This window comes from Sesamum indicum, linkage group LG10 (assembly GCF_000512975.1).
Source record: "Sesamum indicum cultivar Zhongzhi No. 13 linkage group LG10, S_indicum_v1.0, whole genome shotgun sequence".
NCBI classification, from domain to species: domain Eukaryota; kingdom Viridiplantae; phylum Streptophyta; class Magnoliopsida; order Lamiales; family Pedaliaceae; genus Sesamum; species Sesamum indicum.
The window spans coordinates 14,672,721-14,691,691 of record NC_026154.1 but is presented as its reverse complement, the minus strand read 5'-3'; the positions used below and the strand labels follow the sequence as shown (position 1 = coordinate 14,691,691).

The 18,971-nt window shown below is 34.5% G+C and overlaps 1 protein-coding gene, 1 long non-coding RNA gene and 1 pseudogene across 2 annotated transcripts; 1 reads left to right on the top strand and 2 right to left on the bottom strand.

Moving 5' to 3' along the window:
- On the bottom strand, positions 903–5,682 carry LOC105172586. The gene is made up of 2 exons (XM_011094091.2): positions 3,481–5,682; positions 903–1,079 (listed from the first exon to the last, which is right to left on the bottom strand). The coding sequence occupies exons 1-2, from the start codon at positions 5,515–5,517 to the stop codon at positions 1,071–1,073; spliced, it is 2,046 nt and encodes a 681-aa protein (XP_011092393.1). The 5' UTR covers positions 5,518–5,682; the 3' UTR covers positions 903–1,070.
- Positions 10,680–12,417, bottom strand: LOC110012682. The gene is made up of 3 exons (XR_002287877.1): positions 11,355–12,417; positions 11,057–11,146; positions 10,680–10,953 (listed from the first exon to the last, which is right to left on the bottom strand). It is a non-coding gene; the product is annotated as an uncharacterized LOC110012682 (long non-coding RNA).
- Positions 17,190–18,971, top strand: part of LOC105172585 — a 2,660-nt pseudogene continuing 878 nt past the window's right edge.

Sequence of the window (18,971 nt, the reverse complement as noted above, 5' to 3'; positions counted from 1 at the left end):
CAGAGGAGGCAGGCCAAGTCCTGCATTGAGGTCCGATTGTGCAAAAATTAAGAAAGTGCCTATAAATAATTAACCACAAGTTTATATATATTTGCAATTTATAGCAAACTCTGATGACTCTCAAGTCACGCACAAAGGTATTCATTTTTATAAAATCAAATTGAAATTGTCAGTTTATCGAAAATTCAGTACCTCTAAACACACTGGGTTCTACTGATTAATATCCAACTATTTTCAGCATTTCCATACAATATTAATTAATCGAATATTCATTAAAATACAATTACTAAATATTAGATATATGTCCATTTATTATTTTTCTTTTGATAAGCAAAGAAATAATCAATATATATGCATATATAAATCGAACATTCAAACACCAAAACCAAGTCCAATATAGAATTTTCATAAAAATAAAACCAAAATTGTCAATTAAATTTCTACAGAAATAAAGATTTCAATTTCAATCTGATTTACTAAACTTGGGTACATATGCAGATTCTTTTGCAAACAGTAGTTCTCCATTCTCTTTATTATGAGACTAATATAAATTTTGCATTAATGATGAATATTTCACAATTAAAACTGAGGTTGTAGGTATATATGGGTTGGGTTGCAGTCAACTTGTCATGATCTCTAGTTAAAATTAGCAATAAGAAGCCAACTAAATGACTGAATGAATACACACAGTTGAACGTGGATAAGTCCCATCTTTTTAGTACAAACAAACAAGATGAATAATAACTAGAGCAAATTACTTTGTTTTCTTTTCTTATGATGGGGTATTGATCCATTCCCAGGTTAGGGCACTTTTTGTTATGCTCAAGAAAGCTATACAGGAATCATCAGCAAATGGCCACAGCATGTAATATTGCACTATGCAAGACTAAGCTCGAATAATATCACCATCACCAACCAACACTCTTTTAACTTCAATAATAGCATACATTTTTTTATCATAATACAACAGGAAAGAATACTTGATTTCTTACTCTTGCCGTCTTTACAATTTTCGCCAGTTTACTGAAGGAATACATGGTATTTTGCAGCCACCATCTTTGGTGGGATCTTTACATCATCTGCAGAGTGGGTAAGAACAATATTAGAGAACCCTATGTTCACATGTTCAAGATCACAGAATATTCTTATGAACTTGTAACTCGACTATCGAGCCAAACCAATGATTATTACTGGCTGACCTAGTTATGCACATTTAAAGTCCAGTGACGATATTATAAACCCCTTCACTACTTGCAGATGCTTGGGAATTATAGTGGAAAAATTTATCAGGCAATATGCATTGTCAGATATGTGCAATCAATTTTTTTTTCAAAAAAATATATATGTATATTAGTGAAAATCACAAGAGAATCAATTCAGACTTGTCTGCATCGGTTCATGTCCCTTTCCTTGGATATATTAAATCATAGAAATAATCTTATAACCCTGCTAGTATTTTCCAGATTATGACAGCTTTAAATAAAAAGGAGAATTCTTGCAACAAGAAAAATAGTTCCAGATCCATGATAAACCAAGGCCAAAGGCAGGGGACGAAAGCAATTATAAAATCAGAGAAGACACAGAAAATAAAGATTCAGCACAAGATGTCACGACAAATCATCTTCAGTCAAACCCAAACCCTTAATGGATGAAATTAAGCAACCATAAAATGTCTTTTTTCAATTGATCGACTCCTGAACCAAAAGAAAACCCTACTCAAACTGAAACTGATGTCTGATAATGAGAACTTAATGCCTCGCAATGCACTAGGTGACTGCAAGAAAGTATTCTGCACAAAGCTGAAGTTACTTTACTCGAGGAGAACATATATAGCAAACAATTGTTAAATGTATTTTCCTTCATTTTATTAAATCCAGGGATCTTTTCCAGGCCAGCCACCAATCAAGCAGATGATGTTAAGGTCGTATTTGGGATGAGAAACAAAATTAAAGTCAACCACACACTTTTAAGGCACTCAGAAGTTGGTTATTCTTTTCACCAGGATTTCAACATCCAGGGGACTTATGTGCAAGGCATAACATATACACAGAGCACAATGTCTATTCAGATACAAGACAGCCAGAATTTGAGAAGATATGATTAAGAAACAAACACAAGCAGCAATAGACCAAGAGGTAGACTAAGTATAGTCAAAAGAACCAGCAAGCTATCCTTGCGTAACCTTTGACTTCATTTCCATCAGTACAGTCCTGAATTTTTCTTTCAGTTTGACATGGTTTAAATGAACTCCTGAGAACTGTACCGGCGCATGTTTTTCAAAACCATCTATATGATTCACAAAGATCCAATTTGTAGAGCCATGACTATTGGAACCAACATTACCAATGCAGCATCTGTATTGCAAGATCTAATGTAAATAAAACAGATATGTGATTTTGATTCCACAGAAGGGTAGTTTGGAGCCACTGTTTGCAGACTGAAGCAGCAGCTCAATGTTATGGAAAAAGGGTAGTATAAGGTATGATCCTATTGTTGTTTTTCTCTTGTCCTTGAGAATAGAGGGAAAAAAGGGGAAACTACAATCCAATTTTCTCTCTTCTCCTCCCTTTCTTCTTTCTCACATCATCTCTATTTCTGGTGCTGCCAAAGAGAAATTATATAGGGGTGTTGTACTACCTTCAACTGCAAGTGCAATTCACCAAAAGTTGCCCAACCCCCGCGATCATCTCCCTGACCTAGTCAGTTTACTCTATTTCTAACACATATGGACTAAGACCTTCACAAAACCTTTTTTCTGCTATGACTAACAACGGCTTGCATAAATAAAGATTATGGAAAAACATTTAAAGCAATAAAAGAAGAAAGAAGAAAGGTATACATAGGACATGTGGTTTCCAAGATTCATCCTAAAAAGAAGAGAGGACTAGCATCCAATCACATAAAGGTATAAACAAGACTGAAGAAAAAATAACTAGAGCCGGAGATAGTCCTACTTTCTTGATTTTCCACTTCACTTTTTCTTGTTGACTCTAGGTGATTGCCTAAATGCTAGCTTGATGGTCTTCAAACAATCTATCCCATAATTTCACCAGATACCACCACCAATTTCAGCAAAAAAAGTTATGAAATTCAAGTCCATACTGGACCGAGTTTCCCCTGAGATCTAAAAATGAAATTTCATTTACTTGTGTGGTATCCAAGAATAAGAACAGTCTAGTAGCCCAACTTTTCCATTGGCAACATACTGGAACACAAGGAAGCAAAACAGATTTTTGCTCTTGCTGGAAACATAACTTTTCAAGTCACGAGACAATGGATCTACCAGTGGCCTCAACTTTGAAGATGTAAACACCGGTTTTGAAGCAAAGTCTTACACCTAATGAACAATAATAATCACAACAGGACAAGAAGCAACAGAAATATAAAGCATCACCATAATCTGCATCCACAAAGTTGACACAATTATAATACTGCATAATCTGTTTAGGAGAGCCAAAAGGTTCATACAAATTATTTTACCTGATCACAGTCAATAGTCAATGAGTCAAACGAAACATCAGACAGAGTCCTAGATTCTGCTGAGCAATTTGTAGTTACTCCAGGAGCAGCAGCCACAATTTCATTCAGAAAAGCATCAGAATGCAGTTGTACTTCAAAACTTGAGCCGGATTGGGAGCCTTTTACCCTCTTGGAGTACTTAAAACAATAGCGGTCAGGGTCCTGATTACTGCTCCCATTTGGCAAAATCAACTCAACATCACATTTCGCAGAATAACCAGTCTCAGAGTTACTTAAAGAAGGTGCTGAGACCTGATTTTTACTAAGAAAAGTACCGGAACAAAGCAGGCTTGAGCCTGATTTGGTGCCTCTCTTTCCATACTTTAGATGATAGCGGTCTCGTTGTAGGTCGCAAGTCCCATTTGGCAAAATCACTGCCGTGTCACTCTTGCCTAGACTACCTGTCCTAAGCTTTGCATCATCTGATCCAGAAGACTCAGATTCTTTAAAGGCCATTCTATGGTCATCCAAAGAGCTGCATTCACCAGAAATATCACCCAAGCCATTTACTTCGCATACCTTCTGTCTGAACCTAGTGCGCCTGTAACTTACAAGCTCTTTCCCAAATCTACCAACATTTACACATGAATTACATCGATCAGTGTTAACACAAATTGAAGCCTCTAATATATCAGCACCACACTTCATTAAACCCCTAGTCCCAGCATCATCTGAATGTAGTAAGTTGAACTTTAGATCTGCTGGCTGGCTGGACCTAGATTCAGTGTCTACAGTGTTCTGATCATCTAATTGCCATATCTTTCTCTTCCTGTCCCGCTTATAAGGTAACAATCCTAGATTTAATCTACTATTAACATTGACACATAAAGCATTCTCCCCAGGCTGATTAATTCTTTCATTTTCCACATCATTAGCACATGCCCCAAGCATCTGACCTTCAACGCAATTTTTTCCTAAGCAGGAGCTCTTATATGATAAACCATCCCACCATATCTTTCTCTTCCTGTCCCGCTTATAAGGTAACAATCCTAAATTTAATCTATTAACATTGACACGTGAAGCATTCTCCCCAGGCTGATTGATTCTTTCATTTTCCACATCATTAGCACATGTCCCAAGCATCTGACCTTCACCATGATTTTTTCCTAAGCGAGACCTCTTATATGACAAACCATTCCAATCCCTAATCTGCAAAACATCTAACGCACTGGAATTCACCAGGGACTTACTCCTCAAAATTCTTGGTGAACTATTAATAGCTCTATGTAAATGAATTGCCAGTTCTGCATCATCAACAACTCCAATTGCAGCATTACAATTCGAATTCTCAGCCTTTGAGCCATCCCTATCCGTCTTAGCCAACAAATCCGACGCACCATTGGCCAAATCCACTGCATTCTTTGCCCCTTTGGCCCTTCTCAACTTCTGCTCCTTTGCATTTGCCACCATCTTCACACTCCTCTCCATATCAGATTTTGCATCTTTCACCACCTTCTCTAACAAATCTCTACCCTCACCCCTATCTTTCAACCCACCCTTATTCTCACTCCTCCCACAACCCTTAATTGAATTCTTGAGCAACTCAGGAACCCAGCAATCCACACAAACCCTAAACCCCTCCAAACCTGCTCCCAAATAACACCAAGGCGTCCAATTCCCGTAATCCCTTGCACAATCTTTATGAATCTTGCGCTCACACACGCTGCACCGAAAAAGATCCCCTGAATTTACCGTTTCCTGGAAGCAATAGGTGCACATCTGTCCTGAATGAACATTCTTCCGACATTTCCTGCAGAGAAGGACGACGCGCCAAACACTGTCCAGGGGCTGAAGTCGATCCTTGGGGTTGGTGTGGTTAATTCGTCGGCCACAACAATGGCAGTCAGATAAATTCGGCTGATCCCGAGTCCTCTTCTCAGGCGGCGGCGTCGCCGTGGTAGAGGAAGAGGAGGCGGAATTCGGAGGCAGCACTGACTTGGGCTTCGGTTCGGTAATGAGAAGCTTCTTGGAAGAGGACGGAGTAGGAGAAGGCGCCATGCTGAGAATTTTCTCTCAGGATTTTGATTAATATTCAATTTGCACTCACCATTTTCCGCTGGAAAATAGGCAACTCCGCTCGAAAATGGGGAAAATTCCCAGAGTTAGGGTTTTAGAAATTGCAACCGTTGGTAGTTTTACACTCTTCTACTCGCCTATCCACGCATTTTCTTTTAACTTTCTCTTTGTTTTGGAAAAACTATATTTACAACCGGTTAAAATACATATTTTTTTTATAAAATTATAACTACACCGTAATATGTGATAATATAATATTTTTCAAAAAAATATTTACATAAATTTTATCTTTGAATAAACATGTAACTATTATTATAATTATAACTTCGATACAGACATCGTTTATTTTATAAAAATTTGAACTTATAAAGTTGTTACGATATTTTCACTTACAAACCAGATGACTTAGAGGGAGGTGTCTGATGTTTTACACTGCATGGGTGGTATTTGATACCATCCTAACAGTCGAGGGGGACAAAGTGAATTTAATCCAAATTAGGGTAAATTACAATCATCTTTTCTGAAATTGGTATAGTTACAAATAATTTCTCGTTGTTTGAATTTTCAAATATCCCCCTAATTTTATCGTCCACCTAACAATGATACCATTCCGTTAGGTTTTCATCCAATTTTTATAGTGAACTGACCAAAATGCTCTTTTGAATTATAAATTATAATTTTATAATTCTCAAAAATATTTTTATGAGCTAATATTCTCTATAGATTATTTATTTTACCACCCTCAAATTTTTAATTTTATCATAATTTTTTGTATAAAATATTTTAATTTATATACATTTGATCATTACATCACATCTTTTCATAAAAACAAATCACAAAGTATATTAATTCAAATATATTTTAAATTATGATTCAAGTGAAAAATAAAAATAAAAAACTGAGAATAAAACAAAGAAGGTGAACTTTAAAAAAAATAAACCCTAATAGAAAATTAATACAAGGAAACTAATTAACAACAGAATGGTCTTACGGCCTTTGGATGCACTTCATCTGCACCGTTCATCTGAGTCGGTCGCCCCTCCAAAACGTCGTTGGTTGGCTTGAACGTGGGTGGTGTCAAATATGTTGAAACATTGTCGTTTGTTGCTTGAGTCAAGCTCTTGATCGTACGGCTCTCTTTAAACCTTTCTTGCCGAGCACAGATTCTAATCGGCAGGTGGTGCTCGACGGCGGAGCACCGCCGCGCCTACATCTGGAGAGAAAATTTTCAAGGTCTCCAAGCTGTGGAGAGAGACCTAGTACCAAAGTGGGTTGTCTTGTGCAATTTCGAGTTGTATCCATAAATTTGTTGTCTTTATTACAAAATTTAACCGATTTCTTGATTGAGAAAAGAGAAATTAACGGTTGTGTTCAATCGCAGAGACAGAAGAGAATGAAAGATTAACTGAAAGAGAAGAGCCAATGGTGGAATCAAGTTGTGCATGACAGCGAAGAAGAAGATAGTCAACCTCAAAATTACAGCACTATGCCAAGAAAATAATGAAATCATACAAATATTAGACATAAAATTTTAGGGAAACATGAAAAGTGGGAAAATTATGGGAAAAGTTTGGAAAACAACTGAGACCAATTGGCATTGCCGACGGTGCTGTGATTTTCAGGTTCAGAAATCTGCTTCTTCGCTTTCACGCAGGACTGGGTTCCATCAGTGGCCTATCTCTTTGAGCCAATCTTTCATGCTCTTCAGCCTCCAGTATTAAACACAAACACTAATGCCTTTTTTCTCAATCAAAAAACCGATCAAATTGTGTAAAGAAGATAACAAATTTACAGATACAACTCAAAAGTTGCAGATGACAACCCCCTTGGCACTAGGTCTCTCTCGACAGCTTCAAGACCCCAAAAAAATTCTCGCCACAGGTTGGCGAAGCGGAACACCGCCATCTGCACACCTGCCGATTGGTGATGAGCTTTGAGTGGTATTCCATCCCTGCCCGTATACTCCCAAGGCACTTTTTCATAATTTTACAATACTCGGTGGACACTGTAGTTATATATATTTCATAGCCAACAGGCCAGATTGAATGAACAATGAAACAGTAGTCGAAAACAGCACATTCTGTATGTCAATTTTGCATTTCCAACTTGCCTCATTCTTCAATCTACCACTAGAAATATTGCAGAAAACTATACCTAGTCGACATACCTTTCTAACCAAGTATACTTGTTGATATTTTATCAACACTTGCATATTAACACTGGGGATGACAGATGTGCTCAGTGAACTTCCTAGGTTCATCAAAATACATGCAATCAACAGGAAGAATGCAGCCAAATATGATATAGGCATTCCGATCACGTGCATACTGATGCTAACCTTAAAACATCGATACAGTAGCAAACACATAAAACAAAATTCAGGAATTGTTTAAAGATCAAATATCGATTCTGCCAAGAAATAGTATTGTTGAACAACACAAGTTTGAACTTAAACAATCCGACATACTTCAAACGAGAAATCCCTCATAAATATGCCAAGACAACAATGAACAAAAGTTCGAATTCAACTCATACAACTATATATTATACATACAATTTAAGGGGGAAAAGCCAAAAAACATGAAAACTGAAGAATAATTGAAAAATTTGGAAAACAATTGAGACCTTGGCGATGTCGTCGGTGCTGAGATTTTCAGGTTCAGAAATATTCTTAATCGCCTTTCCCGCGGTACTTGATTCCATCATTGGCCTATCTCTTTGAGCCAATCTTTCATGCGCTTCAGTCTCCAGAATTAAACACAATGACTAATGCCTTTTGCTTCAATCAAGAAACCGATCAAATTCTGTAAAGAAGTTAACATTGAAAGATACAACTCAAAGTGGCAGAACACCGCTGACGGCCGCCACATGCCGATAGGTGTTGGAACTGGGTATGACTCTTGAACTATGTTTCCGTTGGAAGTTTCTTGCAGTGGATCGGATTCTTGACCAATATTTTGGTGTTGGAACTTTCTTGAAGTGGATGGGATTCTTGAACCATATTTCTACCGGGATAGTGGCTGTTTCAAGACTGGGCCTGTGAGAAGTGGGAAATTCTGACAATGTGCAGAATTGGTGGTGTCACTGTCCGGGCTCCGAGAGGGGGAGGCGGCGGAGTGTGAAGAAGAGGGATGGAGAGGAGATGGCTCTTGAAAAGATGATGGGGGATAAAGCGGACTCACCGTCTCTTGGTGGGGTTTCCATATTCCGCGGTGGTGGTGGACGGCGGTAGAGCATTGCCGTCTTCTTCAACAAGAATTTGTGTTCTTGATCCCTCATCTCTCCTTTCTTTATTTGAGTTTCACCAATTGTTTTGTTTGATCTAAACCGAGTATTTAAAAGATTGGGCAGAACTTTCCATCCCCGAATTACCCATTTACCCTCTATATTATAAAATATAACAAATTACCCCTCACCCATGATATAGATTAATTTTTTGTAACTAAATATTTTTATTATTTACACCCTCAAAAAAAATTAATTAAAATTATTTTTCAAAAACATATCTTAAATTATTATTACTTAAAATAAATATTACCAAAAATTTATGTTTTTTCTAGCATAGACTTAGGGTAAAATACACCTTGCCCTAATGTAACATTTACCCCTAAACTAATAAATATAAACCTTACCCCCCACAATTAAATTTTTGAACAGTATTATTATATATATTTTGTTCAAAGAATTTTCTTTTAGCAATTTTGTATTTTAACTTTAATTAAACTTTATTTATTGAAAAAATATTTATTATTTATAATAAAGTAAAATACAATTAGTGAGTTAAATAGTTCAAAGTTTATGTTTTTTGACAAACTCAAAGTTAAGTAATGAATGGATACAATAAATGCACAAAAAATTTACGTGAAAAGATTTTATTAATTTGATAATATAAGTTATCAACTATTTATTTTTTTAGATAAAAATGAGTAATTACATATTGGTTTCTTGAATATATTTTCTTTAAAAATATGCTAAAACTTATTTATTTATTTTTTTCTATTTAACTTTTGGTTAAGTATATATATTTATCTATTGTTTTTAAAAAAAACATATATGAGTTGTTGGTTATTTTATATTTATAATATATTTACCGTATATATTAATTTATACTCCACTTTTAATTTAAATTCTTCACTTATTAAAAAAATTAGTCTAAAAATAATTTGGTGATAATGTAATATCCTTGATTTAATTATTCAAGGATGAGGGCATTTTTGTCCAACCAAGGGGTTAAGTGTCATATTTATTAATTTAGGGGGTAAATATTATATAAAAAATAATTCAGGAAGGCAGAGTGTATTTTATCCTAGAATTTATGCAAAATCTATATATTTACAATCATTATATTTTTACACAATTGTCCAAATTTACTTAATTTTTATTTGTGTTGTTATATAATTGAATTTTTGCCAAATTTTTAAAATATTATCAAACTTATAAATGTATTGTAAAATATACAAATTTATACATATAATATATATAGTTATATCACGATTTACATATATTTACGTATAATTTTTAACATATATAATCAATATTGGGATTTACATATATTGAGCTTGTAAATTTTTTATTATATAATTTAAAAAAAGCTATAAATTCTAAAATATAAATTAAATAAAATTTGAGTAAAATTTTAAAATTGCAGGGTGCAAATAAACCAGCACCAGTGTAATTTTTCATTCATTGGATTGTTGCAATTATTTATAATTACATTAACTACATTTTTTTTCTCAATTAGATATATATGGTAAGGGATACATTTTTTTTTTCTCAATTAGATATATATATGTATAAGGTCCAAAATGCTGAAGGGCAAAATCATATTTGATGAAATTATATTATTACGGTATTTTCACATTATTGGACTTGTTAATCGGAAGGCATTCCCAAACTCAAACCATAATAACTAAAACCTAGACCCCAACCAAGTAATGTACTACCCGCCCATTCACAGGCCAATGCTATGCCTATAAACTGATAATTGTGAGAACACTACATCCTTGCTTCAACTTACACAATTCTTTCTGCCCAATATAACACCATTCACCTAATTGTGAGAATGTAACATATGCTAGCTCAGTTGAAACTTTGTATACGTCTCAAACAAAGAAATGGTAATATAACTGCAACAAAATCGTGTGCATAAAATACCGCAGCCGGCACCAAACACGGAGGAAATTCAATCATCGTGAAAAAAGATTCAATTCCACAATTCTCATTTTATTGATCCAAGAAGCCTCCTTGCCTCAAAATTCCATGGAGCTAAGGAGTTGGGCGCAAAAAGCATCAGTAGCTTGTAGCAATAACAAAATCAAATTCCTACGTCTTTTAAAAAGAAAAGAGCATAATCAGGCTCTATTATACAAACCACGTCCTGTTCTGTTATTTAAGATGAGTGAATAGCTTAGTGGCAACCTGCATGCAAGAAAATTCAACAGTAAATCAGCACCGACAATGAGGAATTGACAATATAAAAGGAACACAAACAAAGAAGGTAAAGTGGAGAAATGGAGCTTACACATTTGTCAACACAGCGCCAATAGTCAAAGTATTGTCCGGTACAGTGCTTGTGCCCAGAATCATCACCCTCAATTCTCTTAGAACATGCCTGTCAGAAAAAAAGAATATTAGAATTTTCATATTATGCAATCTATTTTGTTGATTTCCTAGCATAATCAAGTATAATCCATACAGTGAATGCATCTAAACTGGTTTATTATGAGTGAAGCACACAAGCCACTGAAAGGAAACAGGCAGGAATTCTCTGAAATTGATGCACAGCAACTCATTAAGAAAAAGCTCAAGCTGCCCGCTACCTCAATAAAATATTAAAAGATTCTTATCAACCTCCTCAACAGGTTCTTAAATTGCAATCAATTCTCTGTCAAATCATCACTGTTATAAATTTAACACAAAAGGATTAGAAAGAGGGATATAACATAAGAGAACTGCAAACAGAAAGGCAAATAAAGGAAAGAAAAAGAAAAGGATATTAGATGGCATATTGGAGGAGGTGTGCCTTAATAGTAATAGCCAGAGACCAAATGGTCAAAGATAACTAGTACCATTGCAATACATACTACTTTGAACTTGCTCTCCAGGTTTTAGAGTATCTATTATTGTGATTGTGTTTGGATCAACGGATTTTGGATCTAAGAATTTTAAAAATCCTTAATAACAAATCCATCAAACTTGCTTGGATAAATTCATGCCACAAAAGATTTGAAATCCTTGGAACTTTCATTTTGAACTATATGTTGTGGCATTGTAATAAATATCAAATCCATTTAATATGGAGGCATTGAATTCTTATTTCAAATTTTTCCCTCAAAAATCCTTCCGTCCAAATGCAACCTAAGCGATTTTTGTAAAAACTTGGTGATTTCATACCATTCATCTGGGGTCGAAAGTTTATCAGCAAGGAAACAATTTTTCACTTGCCAAAAAATTAACACAAGCACAAGTGAGAACAACAGGGTGCTTTACAGAGAGTATAGGATAAAAGCTGGGGGAAAACATCATAAGAGTGATAGATAATCAAGAGGTAGTCAGAACACAACAAAAGTAATCGCGGAAGTAAATCATACAATATGAGTTCTTACTTTCGCTTTTATAGAATAAGAAGTGTTTTAAAGCCCAACTAGACCGCCTGGTCGAACCGCCCGAACCGTTTACCGGGCTATAAAATGGATGGGTGAAAGACAAAAGCCGGTGGAAGCCAAAAACCGTGTTTTTTAGAGAACCGGCCGACCCGGTGGTCGGACGGCCGAACCAGTGAAGCGGCCGGGTCTTGGCTTGTTTTAAAAATAGGCTTAAATCCTAATTTTCTTCCCATTTCTTCATTTTGGGTGTGGCTTGACTTTTATTATTTGAATTTTTTGTATTTTTATACTACATTTATCGTATTAGGTTATTACATATCTATTTTATGTTACTTAATTATAAGCATATATTATTAAAAATATTAATTGTAAAGAGGAAAATATTTAAAACACAAAATATTTCAATATATTTATATTATTTAAATATTAAAGTTAATTTTTATTTATTTTATAATTATTTATTACATATATATGATGTCACCGGTTCGACCACAGTTGGACCAATAGTTGAACCAACGACCAGTAACCCACTGAATTTTCTGGTCTGATGACCAGTCCGGGTTTTAAAACATTGAGAATAAGAATCCAAAGGTATAACACCCCACCCCAGGTTGAAGCTTGGAAAAACCTCTGGTGGGGGTCTGTATAAACACCCGCCTCTCTGCAGAAGCCGTTTCTTTCAAAACATGATTCTAACTATAACCAATGCATGACAAAGAGGCTGATAAGATATAAAAGAACTTATGTGACAGATTAGCATTCAAAACAATTTTTAAAAAACAAATAACAATACACGACAGAAAGAAAATTAAAAGTTGGCCATTTCCGAACACCACATGAAACTATATATATATATATATTCTGAATAGAGAACAATAAGTTTCTATCAATAACCTATTTCAAATAATGAAAAATGTTATATCCCTGTAGTATGCACTTTGAACATACAAGATAGTAACTCTGAGAAAAAATTAAATGATCATGGTGAATACACAACTAACATTCACATATGCAAATTATAATTTTCAAAAACCAAGAGTTGAACGGACTCTAAATATATTAATATATTATATTTATAGCATATGATGGAGAAAAGTAATTCAAACTAGCCAAAAAAATTAACAATTATTATGTTTCCTAAGTAATGTGCATATTCAGAAGGGACAAATTGCTGCTCCTGTACACCCCCACCATATAGGCATAAGCCTAAAAAGATCATAGAAAAATAAGCTCAACAAAAATGGAAAACAATCATTACATAACTAATTCAATGAATTATGCATTACGAAAAAAGCGATATAAGGAACTAAAAATCTAGTGAAACGTACTAAACATCAGATAACAATCAATTCATTCAAATATAAATCACCTGATATTCTTTAAGTGGCCGTGTGCATGGTGCCTTGCAACGGTCTTCGAGTTCCCTCTTCGGATCTACAGGCTCATCGTCGGCCCTAAATTACAAGCATTTTCAAACAACCGGTTAGGAGACTAAGTCTTACATACAGCTCAAACACACAAATTCTGAGAAACTGCACGACTGGTAGCAATAAATCACCCCATTTGCCCAAAGTGTGTTTTCTCTAGAACACTAAAGATAATTTCATTTGTTCTTAGAATAGATTACGCCTCTTTAAAGAAGCCCAATTCTTGTTGTTATTAATCATATTGATGTCGCAGAAACCACCCTATAGATTAAGTCTTTTTCTGCAACTAGTAATTACATCCAAAATCTGGAAACAAGCAATGTAAGTCCTAACTATAACTCTTCACTCAAGGAATTCCAAGCATTTTCTATAATCTCATCGGGTCGCATCCATACGGAATCCCAAAAAATGCTTAAGCCCTACAGATTAGACCGAATACCACTATATTTAGTTTCAAAACCACAGTCACTCACTGATCCAAAATATAAATAAATACACCTGAAGAAAACGCATTTATTCTGAACGAAAACAAAAAACAATACTTACATAGTTAAATCTAACAATCAAGCGAAGCAACCTGCAAAACAAAGCGAATCCAATAAGTCCACTTATCAAACCGAGGAAAAATAAGCACGCAGCATAAATACGTAAAACGAAACCCTAGAATGGAGATCGAAGAAAAAGATGAATGGGAAATGGATCCAAAAGAGAAATGCAAAATCAGAGTAACTCACCGGAGGAAGCGAGGTGGCGGAGGTAGAGGGAGCAGCGAGGAGGAAGCGGAAAGATAAATTAGACTATAGAGAGAGGGGTTTGGTTGGGGATCTGGTTGCCTCAAGTAACGTGCGCCGGGTGCGTATGCTACGCGCTGCCCTTGACTGGTTTCATTTTAATAACTGAAAATTAGAAATCTCTAAAAGGCGCCAAGTGGATCCAGGGGCTTTCTCGACATTTACTCTTTTTACTTCACTATGCTTTTTGTGAATTTTTCATATTAATTTGTTTTTAGTTCTAATAATAAAAAAGTTTTTGGTTTATATTAAGTGGGTATTTGGCTAAAATTATTTGTTTTTACTTCACTAGTTGGTATCATGGGTTTCAAATTTTTTAAGAATTCAAAGTAAATAATCAGTTTGATTGACTTAAAATTCAGACCCAATTAAAATAAAAAATTAACTGATTATACACACTAAACCCGATGGGCCAAAGACACCAATTGAAACTTATTGACAAGATTCAAGCTAATCCAAGTTTAATTTCAAGCCATTTCAGGGGAAGAGAGAATAACCTAATGGTTCGCACAAGACTTCTTTATGGGAGGTCTCATGTTCGAATCTTGGATGTGTGCGTGTGTTAGGTATGTGATTGTGCAAAATAATAAAATAACTCCAAGCCGTCTTTGGCCCAACCAACACATCAACACCTCCACACTTAAAATAATATGCCAACTGAAACCTAGAAGTTAGTCCACGTTCAATTTTGAAGCCATTTGTAGGGGGAAGCGAAACAACCTAATGATTTAAGCACAATACTTCCTTATGGAATGTCTTATGTTCAAACATTAGATGTGTACATGGGTGCGTGATTATTATAAAAAAAAAAATATTCAAATTCAAACCGTCATTGGCCTAACCAACTAAACCGACACATCAACAACTCATTCACACTTCAAATGACATGCCAATCGAAAAACATATCAACAAGAGATACAAATAACATAACACACAATTGGACCAACCACATCCCCAAAAAGTGGACTTCTCAAGGAACCAAGGCATATCTAAATTATGCTCAACAGCCTTCTCATTTTTTTTTTCTTACCCCAACTCTTATAAATAGGAGTGTAGATAAGTGTTTTATTTATAATTTATTTTTTAATATATAATTTAAAATTAATTAACAGTTAGATTCATAAAATACTAAATGCTTTATGTATTAAATATATGAACAATTGTCATATACATTTATTTTTAAAAAATAAAACATGAACCAATCATCTAATGAAATAAAAGTACTATCATTTATTGAATCCTTAAATAACACCTCGTATTTTTCTTAATTCCATATCAGTAAAGGCCAATGCGGCGGCCTATGGATGGGCGATTATGATCTTCGTGATGAGGACCTATGAGTGACTATTGACTTTCTTTTTTTTTTTTTTGTTAAATTAGTTGTTGTTGCAAACGGTCTCTACAAATATATAAAAAGAACCATAATGTGAGATGAAATGAAAACAAAACATGAAAAGATGCAAATGTTGTGTGAGGTGGGGAGATAAAGAAAAAAAATTGTGAAAAGAAAGAAACGTGGGGTAAGGTGAGAAAAAAATAAATAAATTATAGTTATGGATTTATCGAAAATATGAAAGATTGTGAGGAAAAAAATTATAATTATTGATTTATTAAAATTTAGAAGTTTGTAAGGGGAAAAAACGAAGAGATGAGAAAGAAATATGGAGTAGTGGGTTGAGAGAGAAAAAAAATTAAATTATGATATTATTGAAAATATAGAAATTACTATTATGACCAAATCTTTTTTAAGATACAAAATGAGTTAAAAGATAAATTTGAGTATTCAAAAGTTGGTACGATAAAAAGGTTTTTTTATATTAGTATAGATTATAATTACCTAATAGCATAATTTCGAATACACTCTCGTTATTTGAATAATTATAAATGTCTTTATGATGTTTGAAGAAATCATATATAATTCTTGAATACAGATTTGAAATAACAATTTTACTCTTGTTGTAGTCTTTTTTTAAAAATTATAAAAAGATCAAACAAGGTGGATGAATTTTTTTTTTTAAAGAGTATAAAAATATTATCTACTTAATCCATAAAAAAAGTTTAAGAAAATTTCAAAAAACAAGTTTGACCATAATTCAGAAATGCATTTTGGTTAATTCATAAAAAAATGGATAAAAATATAATGGAGATTAATGAATTGAATTAATTGTTAGACTGTAATTATGTCAAATCTAAAAATAATCATTGTAATTTATCTTAATAAATGTGATTAATTACACTTACACCCCATCTAAAATGTGAAATTACACTTTTTTAAAGAAAAAAAATTACACTTACACCCTTTCTAATTTTTTCATTTACAGTTGATCACCTTCAGTCAAGATTTGAAAGAAAAATATTAACATCAATAATAAATATTTTTGCCTCTTATTTAATTTTTTATATATATTTTTATGCTTATAACGGGATAAATGCAATATATGTATAAAGTAAGGTCAACATTAGTAATTTTTATTATCCGTATAAGTATAAAATTATTACATGAGAATATTAAAAGAGAGGTATGTAATATTTTTTCTAACATCAGGACTTTTTGTCTAAATTATAACGAAAAAGAGTTAGGTTTGTCCGAACTGGAATTTCAGAGGGCGGATGTGGTCTATGGAAATTTTAGTTTGGATCTAACTCGTGTAAACTTAAATGAATTATATGGTACGTGTACTATATTTATTATGTAATGGATGTACCATTTAAAAATAATGTTTGATGACATAGCAAATTTTAATTTATTTGATTCAATCAAATCTAATTCGAGTAATAATTTTTCGTTAACTACTCTGTGAGTTCTCAAAATTGACAGCGGAGGAACATGGAAAAAATATTATGATATGGTTTCCAGTTGCAGATTTTCTACTCACTGAATGTTCTTACCATACCCATTCAGAGTTTCCGTACTACCCTATTCGTCTTCAGTGTCCATACCAACAGAACTGCCAAACAAATTACTCTCCCCTTTCTCTCACCATCAACGGGTACTCTTACCAACTCTTTCATGTTGCTTTCTGGTAATAATAACGTTAGCTTTTGGTGATCACATGTAGCTCGTGATGATATGTGCGTGTTTCTAAGTCGATCGAAGTCCGAACGTTGTTTACACTCGTTTTCGTACCTGTCTCCATGGTTGATTCTTGAGTTTGAAGGATTCTTTACTTCGATCGAAATTGGGGTTTGTTTATTTGTACGTTTCGAGTTGATAACGAATGTTTTTGTGTTTTAATTTGGGGGTTTTTTTATTTTCTCTTGTAAGAAAATTTTGCGTTGTGTATGTTCTTAATTTTATGTGTTTTTCTGTTTATAGTTACACATCTATATATGATTAGGGCAGTGTCTGTGTTTTAATGATACCGGACTGAAGATTGAGTTGCTTTTCGCTTGACTAGATCGAATTTTTCTCGGAATAATGTCTGTAAATCTTAAGTGATTGTAAAGTCCAACTATCTGCGAGTATGTATATATAGTTTGTTCCCTTTATGTATTCTGTTAGCATACTGTGTAATTTCTGTAAATCTTTTGAGCAGATATCTGGCTGTACGTCTAAGTTAGTCAAGATTAATGTTATTTTTCACTGGTCTGAAAGTCGTACGTTTGTGTTGGCGGCTCTGAGTCACCCTTTCTTGTTGTTCTGTGTTGCTAGAAATGGCTGATGTCGAGGATATACAGCCGATTGTCTGCGACAATGGAACTGGAATGGTTAAGGTTTGTGTTCACCATTGAAGTTTGTCCCTCACCAAGACAAGACAAAACATAAACCTCAACTTCTGCTGTCCCTTGTCCTCTGTTATTCCAATGCAGGCTGGATTTGCAGGGGACGATGCTCCAAGGGCTGTGTTTCCCAGTGTCATAGGTGTACCCAAATACACTGGCGTGATGGTTGGGATGGGCCAGAAGGACGCCTACATTGGCGATGAAGCTCAGTCGAAAAGAGGCATGCTCGTCATCAAATACCCCATTGAATTGTCAACAATTGGGACGACATGGAGAAGATTTGGCACCACACATTCTACAACGAGCTCCGTGTTGCGCCCGAAGACCACCCTGTTCTACTCACCGAAGCGCCACTGAACCCAAAGGCTAACCGTGAGAAGATGACACAAATCATGTTTGAAAACTTTAGTGTCCCTGCGATGTATGTTAACATCCAGGCCGTGTTGTCTCTTTATGCTAGTGGTCGGACAACAGGTTTGTGTTCCAACTAAGCTTTATTTCCTTCCGTCCCTTTATAAAAAAAAAATACAAGCAGCCCCCGCGATATTGGGTGTGTGCATAACACCCCTATGCACAAAAAATTAAAAAAAAATAAGGAAGTAAAACATTATCGGTGTTTTTCTAGACGAAACAATTTATCACTTAGATAGGTGGTAAATTGTTCTATTTTAAAATAGATAGGGAGGCAAATTGTTGATTTTTTTCTTCATGAGGGGTAAATTGTTCGTTTGCGTAATATATTCTTGGCTATGCTTTCTTGCTTTTATAAATGGATCGTCTTGGACTCTGGCGACGGTGTAAGCCACACGGTGCCAATTTATGAAGGATACGCCCTTCCCCATGCCATCCTCCGATTGGACCTCGCTGGACGTGATCTGACGGAGTATCTA